We start from the raw sequence: 13,493 nt of genomic DNA on the forward strand, positions 1-13,493 counted from the left end.
TGGGTAATGTCTTGGTGTAACTCTAAACTATGTACATTTCCTTGATATAAATCTAATTATTTCATAAATTGCACATGTGTGTAATTGTAAAATATTGTCTAACTTGTAGGCTATACATATAATGCAATGACGTAATCTCGTACTTTTATTTTGAAAAAAACCCAATGTCCGGAAGTGGCGCTTGGCATTAGACATGCGCATAATACAGAGGAAGACCAGTGTTTAGCCGACGGCATTAAATTGTAAACATTAGCAACCCGGGCGACTACTTTCTGTCTTTGGAATGGAAATATAAGGTAAACTCCGTCTTAAATGTGTCTACCTTTTGTCAGATAATTGTCACTTATAACAATGTAAACACATGCAGTTTGGGAAGAGCTGACGTTAACTTATTTAACGTTATCTGTGGCTTTTGACCTGATGCTGAGACAGACTCAAACGGCCACAGACACCCTAGCTAGCTATCATGTTGGCTTACAAGGGAAAGTCTTTAGATTTAGTTACATTTTGTTTTCTTTGGTTGTATCGATTACCTTTAATGTTCAACGTTTGCTGTGTTAGGAATCGCCTGTGGATTCCTAACGTTACCTGAGAGTTAACGTTAGCAATAGCACATAGTGTTAACCGACATCCTCCGTAGATGATGTAGCTAGCTAGCTAGCTAAGTTATCTAGCTAACATTGATTTGTATAGTTTTGCGCAGATAACATTTCTTTTGGAAGCACGTTTTGCCACAACTATTGATAAACCTCACAGGAGCCCAAATCATCTGACCATACCATAGGGAATTGTGATTAACGTTAGCTAGCTAGCTAGCGTTAGCTAACTGTCTTCGCATCCGGATCTGTCTATCGGCTGAAACTGTTGAGATTGCTAACAACAAACAGTTAGCTAGCTATCTTATCTGAACTACTGTTAATCATGCGAAGAATGTAGCTTGAATCAAATCACTCACAGGAAACGATCGTTTATTAACGTTAACGTTACACGAAGTGAAGTGACATTGGTCATATTTTGATACAAAGCTGATGTTAAAAGTAACTAGCTAGCGAAGTAAACATCTGATCCGCTGTCTTGCTGATTCCGTGCAACACTAATCGGTTTGCCTTGCTGTTTTTCCACTATTTAATCCTTTGGCAAACACTGCTGCATTGACTTTCAAATTTGTTTTAACTCCTGTTACATTTGTGGTGAAGACAGACGGACTACAGTGTATACTGTGATTTGTTTTGTTGTCTTGGTAGGTCAACCCAAGGTGTGGGACCAAACATTGTTCTTCAGTGCATGGACGCAAAGCCAATGCGCAGGTAGGTGTGGTATGAAGGCATTTGTGTATGATCCTTTTGCGGATTGAAAAATATGTAGGTATTGTTTCCAGACTCTCTCTAGACCAGGGATCTTCAACAGGGGGTCCGGGACCCCTAGGGGGCCCTCAGAGTCAATGCAGTCTTAACATGAGTCCAACATATTTTTAGCAAAATATAACTCCCCACTATTGATAGGCTTACTGGCCTATAGGTAAGATAGTCACTAAGGCTATCCACAGATACAGTTCATACTAAGGATTCACTGTGCCACATGTATGTTTAACATTAAAACATGATTTATAAAATCAGGCAAAAAATTATTAGGCTTTATTAATAGCTTAGGATTCTATGCAAAAAAAGGTATGTATTAGGGGTGGGAATTGATTGGCACCTCTCGATTCGATTCAGAGGCCAGCGGTTCTATTCTAAACCAATTATCGATGCATCTCAATGCAACAATTTTTTATATACATTTCCATGCGTGATTTTTAAAAATATACATATAAATCTGAGTTTGCTACAAATAGTTTGCTAATCACTTCCTAGACAAAGCAGCTAGACAAAGCTTAGATTTGTCTACTGAGGTTTTTATTTTGTAGTCATCCCATGCTTAAGCCTTAATCATGCTTGTGAAAGTCACCTTCTCTCATGGTAATCTTCCATGTCAGAGGCTCAGTCATGTTTAAAGGTGGATAATTGGCTTCTTAGAACATGAAACATGAGGTTGTCACATGTGATGTGATAAAGTAGAACAGCCTATATGTGTTTTGCCTAATTATTTTATGCATGTCTTATTAGATCATGTGTATATATAAAAATAAAAAAAATAAAAATTCTGCACTCTTGCCTAAACTCTAAGTTGTTGTCCATTATCCCATCCTCTTTCCGTCACTCTGTTTTCTGATTTAAAAATTTATAAAAAAAAAAGTAGGCCTAGTTTAATAGCAACCTCCTTTTATATATAATATGTAGTAAGGGGTCCCTGCTCCGTCTCTCTTTCATTTTAGGGGTCCTTGGCTTAAAAAACGTTGAAGACCCCTGCTATAGACTGTTGACTGTCAATGTTTTTTTGCTTAGATAAAATGTCACTACCATGATGGCTGTTTAATGTCCACGAGGGTTGTTTTTTTAGTGATGCTGCTAATGTGTTGTAAATACAGGTGCCAGTCCCCTATGTGGAGACACCTCTCAAAGCAATACAACTCCACAAACTACAGCGTTTAAAGGGTTTTCTCAAGCAATTTTGCATTGCACTCTCACAAAGTTGTGTGCCTCACAAGAGACCGATTTAAAATGGATGGTCAGAATGGAAGCAGCGGATGCAGTGATCACCATTGTTTTTATTTTTTTATATCCATAGTAGGAATTAAGCTTCAAAACGTCTGGGTCCTAAAATTTCTATCATGCAAATAGATAGGGTCTTTCTTTAGATCCTCCCTGCCTGGTAAATGCCCTCTTTTATAACCCAACACCTCCAGTTTGTAATGCAGGATTTTAGTTGAACTTTTTAATGTTTAATGTCTAATTATTGCCCATCTGGTTCATGTTTAGGGTCACCAGCGCACGCCAAGACGCCACTGGAATGGACATCACCAGCCGCTGTACTCTGGGGGACCCCAACAAGCTCCCTGAAGGGGTCCCCCAGCCTGCACGCATGCCCTATGTGTCGGACAAACACCCCCGACAGACCCTGGAGGTGATCAACCTGTTGAGAAAACACCGTGAGCTCTGTGATGTGGTGCTGGTGGTGGGTGCCAAGAAGATCTACGCTCACCGTGTGATTCTGTCTGCCTGTAGCCCCTACTTCAGGTACAAGGAGACACAAGTTAAATTCAACTTGCATCTGGTAAAGGAAAACCTATCTGGAAATGAATCCACTGGCCAATGAATTGACATCAAAGTGCAGGGGGAGTGCTGGCTGTAACAATAAGATCTCTTGATTTCTATGCTGTTTTCAGGGCGATGTTCACTGGAGAGCTGGCTGAGAGCAGGCAGACGGAAGTGGTTATCCGCGACATCGATGAGAGAGCCATGGAGCTGCTCATTGACTTTGCCTACACCTCCCAGGTAACAACAGTGGCCGTAGACAGTGTTTCTATTTAGCATTAAGGATTGGTGGTGCGCTGTTTGTAGTAACACAAATTGCCATGTGTATTGACCATAAAGCGTAATGCAGATCGCAATGATAAAAAAAAAAAAAAATTTAACAGTCATATGCACAGACAAAATTACAAATAAATCCACGACCAGATTTATTAAAAAGTACCACATTGTGGTATCAAAAACTGAGGAGGAGACGCAGTTGGATGCTGTCCTCCTCTCCTACTTCAATGCCTAACAAATCTATGTCTTTCTCTCCCCTGTCTTTCACTGGTTGAAGCCTGAAAATACTGTAAAACTAATTAATAACAACTAATTACACTGGTCGGACTGTTCAGCTCTGTTTCAGACTGATACCTCCGGTCCAGGCTGGTCCTCATCCTCAACACGTGCCTTTTTCAGTCGCGGAAAATACTTTTCAATACTCATCTGGATTGAAGCAGCAAACATTAAGTGTAAGAGTAAAAAAATGACATAACATTACACAGCTGCTACATATAGTGTTTTGACCTCGACAACCCAACTGCATTTTACGCAAACTTGCGACTAGTTTAACTTTCTAAAGCAGGCGCAATCGCTTTTTTGCTAAGAGTTGGGTCGGTGATTGTGAATGTGTGATTGTGTAAAGGTGTTCATGAGATAGATACCAACCTTTCGTGAACTTGTGAATTTCGCCAGCCGTCTTCTCTCCTTTTATGGAGACAGACGCCGAGTGCACGGTGGGCTCGATGGTGTTTTAAGCCTCCAACGTCGCCTTACAGGCAGCTAACCCTCACCGTAACCTTAAACATAACCTTGCCGCGCTGCCTGAAAGGCGACATTGGGGGCTTAAAAACACTAATCACCACATGGTGGGAGGAGCTTTGTGTGTGTATGTGAGCGAGACACAAGTGACAGAGAGATGGAGGAGAGCAGGGAAAGGAAATGCAGAATAAAATAGCGTTTACATATATATTTTTTTTTTATTAATAACGAAACGCAATGTGCGGCGGTCGGTGTTGATAGTGAGGCGCACCGCCACACAATAGTCTATGTGTAGGAAACACTGCTTACAGTACAGTAGGGTCTGTCATCAAAAATGCAAAAAACGTGGTGCAACTGACTGTAGCAGGTCATCCTCAGAATCTGTGTCTGTGTGAGGAGAGGCCTGTAGAGAGAGCTGCAGGGTTCCACATCTCAGATGGGAGATGCACTGCTCGACAAATCTTGCTCAATTGCTTCACGAATTGGAACTTCGTGGACAAACTCAATGTGAAGAGTCTCTGATGTCCTGACCTCCCTGCTCCTAGGTGACAGTAGAGGAGGGAAATGTCCAGACGCTGCTCCCTGCGGCCTGTCTTCTCCAGCTGGCTGAGATCCAGGAGGCCTGCTGCGAGTTCCTCAAGAGGCAGCTGGATCCCTCCAACTGTCTGGGCATCAGGGCCTTCGCAGACACACACTCCTGCCGCGAGCTGCTGCGCATTGCAGACAAGTTCACCCAGCACAACTTTCAGGAGGTAAGAACATGGAAACCTAGGAATAACTGTCCATAGTCCCTTTTTAGAGTTCTTAAAAGTCATATGTTGTACTATATGTTACAAAAATAACGCAGGTACATTTTAGGACAAATACATAGGTAGCGAGGCCAGTAACAACCGGCAGCGAAGCCTTCGTTGTCGCCAAGTGTGCTTTTAAATGACCAGTAACCAGAATCGTTTTTTATTCCCCCACCCCTGGTAAATTTAGACTGAAGGTGCAGAAAAGAAAATGCTCTGTCTAACCATTCACATGACTGCATTTTACAAGTAATAATGTTTAAGCTGTGCAAGCAAACATATTCAGATTTACATATTTCAGTTTTACTCAGACTGCAAATTATTTTGATTTTGATAGAAAAACACACAGCTATGAGTCATAGTTCCCTTTATCCTGCCACACTACTGTCAGAGCTTTACTCTCCTTTTAGTCTTTGTTGTGCACACATGCATGTGTAAAAACAGTCAAAAACTCTTACATCTGGTTAATGCAGGAAAATGAGCAATTACAATGGATATTTTTCCTAACTGCTTCCTATGGAAAGCATGAAATCAAGCATGTGTCTGTGTTTACATTTTACGTAATGTCATCAGCAGGAAAGTATGTCACATGTTCATAGCTCAGTTGGTTTGTTTCTCCGTCGTGTTTACCCAGCTTTTTTTCCAAGCCTCAGGATGTGTGCACACTGTAACTTATACAGTTGTTGGTGTGCTTCTCTGTTTGACAGTATAGATTAGTTTGACAGGGGATTGTAAACATGGAAGAAGTCCAGCCAGTCTACTCATTGACTCATGATTACAGACTCATGTGGTGTGAGAGTGTTGTGTTAACACAACACAGAGGAAGAGGGAAGCTGTCACAGCATCACATTTAGAAGACTTATCTTCACTGCACTTTTCTTTTTTTTTTTTCTTTCTTCTTTCTTTTCCAAATCTCTTTTATTGAGTTTTTCCAGGACAAGCACAGTATACGTTACACCAGCAGCACCCCATGGACTACAAGGTGGCAATACAAGAAATGTCCAGATAAGCAAGCAAACCATTACAGAAGCAGTAATGAAACTGCTCCGTGCGGAACTTGGCACCGCCCATAACGATTGTGATTGGTTTAAAGAAATGCCAATAACACCAAGCTCGTTTCTCTCCCATCCCGGAGTGCCGTGTGGACTAGCCAGACCGTCTTCCGCAGCGCTGTGGAGGAAGGTCTGGCAAAGCGAGACTATAATATCCCTAAAATGCCTGGCGGTGCTAGTGTTAACAAGACACAGGATTTGTAGAACATCATTTCCATGTGCCATGTGTCGTGATTAACTTAAATTGCTCATCGAAAGCACTGTAGTGATGGTGGTGGTGTGAAAATAGATGGATTCCCTGATTGAGGAGAATTTCAAATGAACCGTTCTCTCTTTGTGGCACCGCTGCTCGACTGTCTGCTCTACTCTGATGTCTTAGGTAATGGAAAGTGAGGAGTTCATGCTGCTGCCTGCCAACCAGTTGATTGACATCATTTCCAGCGATGAGCTCAATGTGCGGAGCGAGGAGCAGGTTTTTAACGCTGTGATGGCCTGGGTGAAATACAGCATCCAGGAACGCAGACCACAGCTGCCCCAGGTTAGTGGCTGAAGAAATGTCCTACCACAACAGTTACCTGGCTCTGTTGGCTGTATGGTTATAGGGCTGCACGTTATGAGGGAGATATCTTATTGCGATTATTTTGACTGATTTTGCGATTGCAATATGATGAACAATATTGGAGAGAATGATCATTTTTGTAAAATGATTCTTGTTTTCATTGAAAAATATTAAAATTCAATTGTTTTAAATGATTATAGTGTGATTTTCTTTTTTTGCGAAGATCTGTACCAGAAAAATATTTTTTTCTTTAGTCTGTAGGGTACGCTTTGTTGGCCAGGATGTCTCTGCAGCACCACAATACCTAATTCAGAATGGTTTGATACATATTTTGCTTTTAACAAATATTGCGCACCCCCCTGCGATTTGGATATTGCGCTAGTCCATGTTGCAATTTCGATAAAATTGCTAATAATTGTGCAGCCTTAGTTATTGGTGTACATTCCAGTCCCATTCCCTCAGCGTTAGAACCGACTGAGCAGTGTTCTGTGTTGTGTAGGTCCTGCAGCATGTCCGTCTGCCGCTGCTCAGCCCCAAGTTCCTGGTGGGCACCGTTGGGTCCGACCCTCTTATTAAGAGTGATGAGGAGTGCAGGTGAGTGCTGTTTTGTTTGTCTACCATTTTCAATGTTTTTTTGTGGGAAAAATACAGCTGGTGCCGATCTGGATGCAGTAATTCGGTGGAATTCTTTAAATAGACAGACGAAACATCTATGAACATTTTTCTTCTATTTTCTTCTAAATTCTGAACTTCACAAACAATTTTTCAGGTTGAAAAATGCTGAAAGGGGAGAAACTGCTTCTACCTCCATTTAACACGATGAGGATGGTACGGTGACGACATGTACTGTAACCTTGATTTGTGATTTATATCATTTGTTTTCAGAGACCTGGTTGATGAGGCGAAGAATTACCTGCTGCTACCGCAGGAGAGGCCACTGATGCAGGGCCCCAGAACCCGGCCGAGGAAACCCATCCGCTGTGGAGAGGTACTCTTTGCAGGTCAGTGTCTTTTTAGGCAATACATTATAGGGCTGGGACATTATGCCTTTGTCCCGATTTGATTCTCTCACGATACATGGGTGCCGATTCGATTTGTATTGCGATTTGATAGTATTGAGTATTGGGATTTTATTTTCCTTATTTAACAAAAACAAAATTAGAGACACTATATCTAATGAACACTATGAAGAATGCACATGACATGCCATACAGTCTTTCAGTCAGTTTTGCTGGAAACTGATAAGATGTCAGCGGCACTGTATAAGCAAAATGTTAAGGTGAATAATTGGTAAAAGAAGAGAAAAATATCGATTCTAGGGAAAAGAATTTTCAATTTTTAAAAATTGTCAATAAATCACGATACATAAGATTTGCGATTCTCCCCCACCCCAAATAAATTACAACCAGGTTTTCCCTTGCATCAAATATAAAGACGTACTGTATGTAGTCTTCTGCAGACACCACTGCCAGTGTGGCGGATTGTAAAAAGTGTATCTTGCAGAATGAAATGACTCCCCTGCATCGTGTTATTTTAATTCTGTGTACTCTCGTTTCCTTGTCCTTTAGTTGGTGGTTGGTGCAGCGGTGACGCCATTTCCAGCGTGGAGCGTTACGATCCCCAGACCAACGAGTGGCGGATGGTGGCGTCGATGAGTAAACGGCGATGTGGCGTCGGCGTCAGTGTTCTGGATGACTTGCTGTATGCGGTGGGAGGTCACGACGGCTCGTCGTACCTCAACTCTGTGGAGAGGTGGGGGGGTCACGGTCGCGCGATGCTTCGTCCGGATATTCAGATCTAGAAGTAAACTTGTAGTGTCATTTACCTTTTTATTCCATCTCTCCTGTCCAGATATGATCCTAAGACCAATCAGTGGAGCAGTGATGTGGCCCCCACTAGCACTTGTCGCACCAGTGTAGGAGTGGCTGTCCTCGGTGGTTATCTGTATGCTGTCGGGGGACAGGATGGGGTTTCCTGTCTCAACATTGTAGAAAGGTATCTGTCCAAGCTCTTGTGTCTGTGATAAACTGTTAATTTAACCATCTTATATCAGTGAGTGTTTGTTTTTCGGTGGTAGGTCAGTATGTTATATCTCTTATCTTCATCCCCGAAGTTCGTACCCAGACACTAGGGATGTTAACTTTCACCGCCACTCCGCCAGGCATTTTAGGGGTACTATAACGTTAAGTCCGACCCCCAAGGACAAGCGCAGCTCCCACACACCATACACAGCCAGATACATTTTCTACCCACACAAAACTCTTGTACTCTTAGCAGTTTACAGTAAAATGTGGTAATTAAAAAAACAAAAAAACAACAATGCTGTGTCGTTCAGTTTAGTTCAGTCAACCCAAAATGTTCAAGGTTTATGTGAGCAACTCCCAGAAATAAATAATTTTTTATGAATGTTTTTTTTTAAAAACACCATCTTTTTGGGTTTCGATCTGATGCTGATCTGAGTTATAAGCAGCTTATTACCTGCAGTGTAAAAACCTAAAAGGCTGGAAACATGCTGAAACTTTGTAATCAATTTCACCATCTCGACCAGTCAGATTTGAAATGTGTATTGTCTATGTAAATTCTTATTCATGGACAGGACAGCCCACACTTGGCCACACCCACATCGACTTGCCTATATTTACATGGACCCAAGAAAAGTTGTGAATGTTACTGAAAAGCTAATGTCTAGTCCGTATCCTAGTAATAGAATGGCGTCCTTCTTATGCTTTAGGTATGATCCTAAGGAGAACAAATGGACTCGTGTGGCCTCCATGAGCACCAGGCGACTGGGTGTAGCTGTGGCTGTGCTGGGGGGCTTCCTGTACGCTGTAGGAGGGTCTGATGGGACGTCTCCATTAAATACAGGTATGGTACGGTGTCGTGTGATAAGTGCAATCTTAAATTAACCCAGAGCGTTGACAAGAGTGGGTAAGGAATGAGATGAGAGGTGGCATCAGGTAGAAACCTGTTGGAAATGTATGTATGTGTAATGATAATGTTTATATGCACAACAGATTGAACCCACTCAAAAAAGACTACTACAATCTTCTGTGGGAGTGGAAACGGCTCTTTGCTTTGGATTTGCCAAATCAGTCTTAATCAACTTAATCTTATCTAAGTTATCCTTATTTGTGTGATATTTGATAAGGACAAAATAATTTAGTTAATTAGAGTTAAGCTGTAAGAGAGGTGTGAAACATCTTCGGGGCCGGGCATTGGAAGAGTTTTCCTCGTCAAACAGTATTAAGCTTTCCTAATTCCATGTGGTGCATTGTGAATGCAGTGAAGACAATCACTTTAAAACTAACAAAGGTATGTTAATTGGTATCAAATTGGGCAGTTTTATTTTTTGGAATAGTTAATCTGCTTTAAAGTGCAGTATTAACTCACTACCTGTTATTTTACAGGAAGTAACCACAGGTCTGTCTCAGCTGTCTGTCCACTACATTATGGGTTCGTTGTCAACACGTTCCCTGCAATCCTTTTCTTTTTTGCTGTTCTCTTGACATTTTTTCTCCTTGTTTTCTTCTTCTCAGTGGAACGCTACAACCCTCAAGAGAACCGGTGGCACACGGTGTCTCCGATGGGAACCAGGAGAAAGCACCTCGGCTGTGCCGTCTACCAGGACATGATCTACTCTGTCGGTGGGAGAGACGACACCACAGAGCTGAGCAGCGCTGAGCGATACAACCCCAGGACAAACCAGTGGTCTCCTGTAGTGGCCATGACGTCCAGACGGAGCGGGGTGAGTGTGTGTGTGTGTTGGGATTTTTTGTGGTTAGGATATGGGGCTTGTACTTGCATAGTTTTAGTTATTGCATTGCATTCATATGTCAATAATGACATAGACTGCATTTAATTTGTAAAAGGATTTATTACAAAAACATTACATACATACAAAAATGCTGTGTTCTGGGGCGACCTGTAGCTCACACGGTAGAGCGTGTGCCCGATGTTGGCATAGTTCCTCACAGCGGCCTGGGTTCAAATCCGATTCGAGGCCCTTTGCTGTGTGTAATCCCCTCTCTCTCCCCCCCCCCCATTTCCCGTCTCTCTCTTCAGGTGCTCTACTAAAGAAAAAAGCCCTAAAAAATATCTTTAAAAAAAGCTGTGTTTGAGGCTGAAGTGTGTTTGTGTGTGTGTGTAGGTGGGCCTGGCTGTAGTAAATGGTCAGCTGATGGCAGTGGGAGGCTTCGATGGGACGACGTATCTTAAAACTATAGAAGTCTACGACCCTGATGCAAACACATGGAGGTAAGTGGCACCATGTCAAATAATGACGTTACGAAAAACAGTTACTAAGTACAATTGTGAAAAGAATAAAGCAAAATAACTGCAATACCAGTAGTTGGTCAAGATGAGAGATCAAAGTAAATGCTCTACAAATATTGAGCACCGTCGACGATTTACAAAAAAAAAAAAAATCTGACCGTGATACTCTAAATGTTTTTCAGTCTGGTTTAAGACCCGGGCATAGTACTGTATCGGCGGCCTCTAAGGTTTTGATTGATATTGTTATAGATAATAGGCAAGATTGTGTTGCACTTTTTATTGACCCGTCTAAGGCCCTTTTAAGAGCATCTTAACAATATCGGGTTTGATATTGCGTCCTGTAGGTGGGTTGAGAATTATTTATCTGGTAGATCTCAAGCTGTTGTGGCTGATGGTTAACAATCAGATTTTCTGAATATCTGTAAAAAAGGTTCCTCAGGGGTCTGTTTTGGGGCGTCTTTTATTAACTATGATTTTAATTCTTATGTTAGGAACAACTCAGTTCATCTCTATGCGGATGATACAGTCATCTATTCAGTTGCCCCTTCTGTTGATCTCACTCTTCAGAATTTACAATCAGATTTATGTGTAATCCTAAGAGCTCTTTTTTTAATCTTAAATTGAATTTAAACCTAGACAAAACAAAGTATATGATTTTCACAAGAAATGTGTCTACTGTAATAACTAAAAGAGTCATCAGCACTTTTAATGGGACACAAATTGGGGTTGTGTTGTTGGCAACACTGGTTTGGGGCAGTGGGAAAATGTCCTCACCGTGGCACACCAAGTCCAGACAAGTCTTGTCTCGTTAGTAAAGCATATTGACATCGTTATTGACCACTATGGGTGGACAAATATTGGATATTGAGCAGCAAAAAAGTCACTGCATTCTCATTAACATAATTTTAATTATTGAATGTTCTGTTTTAGCAATAAAGACTAGACATAATTGACTAAGATATAAAGTATTAGCCAACAAAAACTCTTTAATTAGATTGATAAAATCGATCGAAGATTAGGCTATATCTTTGACGTTCCACTTCCGGGATTGCTCTGTTGCCGACGGAAAATCTGCCGGATTTCACTCATGTATGCCTGATATCCGTTGCCTTGGGCTTCCTTTTGGTTGGCATTTTAAACTCTGATTGATTTCTGAGGACTATGGTTAACTGCTCCTCAGATCTCTGCAGGGTAAATCCAGACAGCTAGTTAGACTAGCTAGTTTTCTGTTGCACGACTAAAACAACTTTTAAACGAACACGTTTCACCAAAACTATTCCTTCCAAGGCTATTTTCCAGCGGCACCGCAGTTTTTGAGGATTGTGATTGGTTTAAAGAAATTCCAATAAACCAGAGCACGTTTTCCTCCCATCCCATGCTATGTGGTGTAGACAGACCAGTGCATGAACACAGTACAGGCCTACTAAAACCTCAAGAAGGTAATCGGCAATTAATATTCGCTTTCTTTATTCGGTCTTGTCATCCTCTTCTATTCTGCCATGAGTACCAGAACACTTTTTTTCAACGTATAGTTTCTACTGCACAAAAGAACATTTGAACTTCTCCTTCCTCACCATTTGACTCTCTTTCCAGGTTGTACGGAGGAATGAACTACCGCCGGCTAGGTGGGGGGGTGGGCGTCATTAAAATGACTCACTGTGAATCCCACATATGGTAACACCAACATCTCGCCCCACCACCCCCTCACACACTTCTCATCACGTTGCAATGGATGCCTCTTCACCAACTCTTGTGCCTCCAAAAGAGACGCTGTAATTCATGCGAGCATGAGAAAACCACGCGGGGACACAAGGCGGAAAGAGGAAACTTTGAACACTAGTTCATCCCCATCCCCACTGTGAGGACATTACCTTTTGGAATACCCTGGTTGTCCTCATTGATTGACCACGGTCTCCATGAAGTGCACTGAGAGCAGAGGTCTACTAATGACCTCACCAAGTTTTCACCCTCCAAGCCTCTCGGTCCGGGACATTTGATTCGCCGTGTGTGGCGGGACTCAACTCGACCATATTGCTGCTGAGGGAGATCAGCTTACGTTTGTTGGAAGATGCTTTTTCTTTCAGTCTGTCCAACTGTGAAAGCCTCTATCACCTTCCCTTGTGTTAAAATGCCAGATCCCCAAATTCTGGTTACTGACCACTGCCCTCAATGAGTAAAAAACAAACAAACAAAAAACAGCCAGGGGACCAGCAAACCTTCTGTTCATTGTGTAAGATTGATTATTTCCTGGAGACACAACATTGCATTCTGACTGTCAGAGGTAAATCCACGCTCTCATTTTTTTTTTTTTACATAAATCTCAGCTGTGGCTGTCACGTCTCTGGGCCTCATTTGTAGCATTAAGCAGTGGAAAGCCCGTCAGGCAGTTATGTTCTCAAAGTAGACACCCGGATAGGGCAAACAGAATTTTTTTTATTGGGCAAGATGGGTAGCATTAGAAGGATGTGTATGAGGAAGTCACAACATTTTCTTCCAAACTTACGGTCGTTGGATGAGGCTCTGCTGCTGCAGTTTACAGGAGGTTACTGTGGCTGTTTGGGACGTTGGGTGTTAAAAGATTTCAGTTCAGATGCTGACCGTGTGTGTTTTTAAAGGATCGCCTTTATGGAAAGGACTTGGACACCAGAGTCATCCAATGGTGTAGCTG

General features: G+C 42.0%; 1 protein-coding gene across 2 annotated transcripts in view; it reads left to right on the forward strand.

The window, feature by feature from the left end:
- Positions 1 to 188: 188 nt before the first annotated feature.
- klhl20 (kelch-like family member 20) overlaps positions 189 to 13,493 on the forward strand; it is a 14,620-nt gene continuing 1,315 nt past the window's right edge. Inside the window, exons 1-14 of one of the 2 annotated variants that reach the window (XM_039816374.1) lie at positions 189 to 296; positions 1,245 to 1,307; positions 2,859 to 3,116; positions 3,266 to 3,374; positions 4,697 to 4,903; positions 6,374 to 6,532; positions 7,053 to 7,147; positions 7,439 to 7,554; positions 8,122 to 8,305; positions 8,405 to 8,548; positions 9,285 to 9,418; positions 10,090 to 10,298; positions 10,701 to 10,807; positions 12,419 to 13,493. The exon at positions 12,419 to 13,493 is cut by the window's right edge and continues 1,315 nt beyond it. In XM_039816374.1, coding sequence (XP_039672308.1) covers positions 1,285 to 1,307; positions 2,859 to 3,116; positions 3,266 to 3,374; positions 4,697 to 4,903; positions 6,374 to 6,532; positions 7,053 to 7,147; positions 7,439 to 7,554; positions 8,122 to 8,305; positions 8,405 to 8,548; positions 9,285 to 9,418; positions 10,090 to 10,298; positions 10,701 to 10,807; positions 12,419 to 12,503 — 1,830 coding nt within the window. In that variant the 5' untranslated portion in view covers positions 189 to 296; positions 1,245 to 1,284 and the 3' untranslated portion in view covers positions 12,504 to 13,493. Of the gene's footprint in view, positions 297 to 1,244; positions 1,308 to 2,858; positions 3,117 to 3,265; positions 3,375 to 4,696; positions 4,904 to 6,373; positions 6,533 to 7,052; positions 7,148 to 7,438; positions 7,555 to 8,121; positions 8,306 to 8,404; positions 8,549 to 9,284; positions 9,419 to 10,089; positions 10,299 to 10,700; positions 10,808 to 12,418 lie in introns of those variants that run through there. The other variant, XM_039816375.1, reaches the window with a different exon arrangement.

Source organism: Perca fluviatilis, chromosome 11, assembly GCF_010015445.1.
Source record: "Perca fluviatilis chromosome 11, GENO_Pfluv_1.0, whole genome shotgun sequence".
Classification (NCBI taxonomy): domain Eukaryota; kingdom Metazoa; phylum Chordata; class Actinopteri; order Perciformes; family Percidae; genus Perca; species Perca fluviatilis.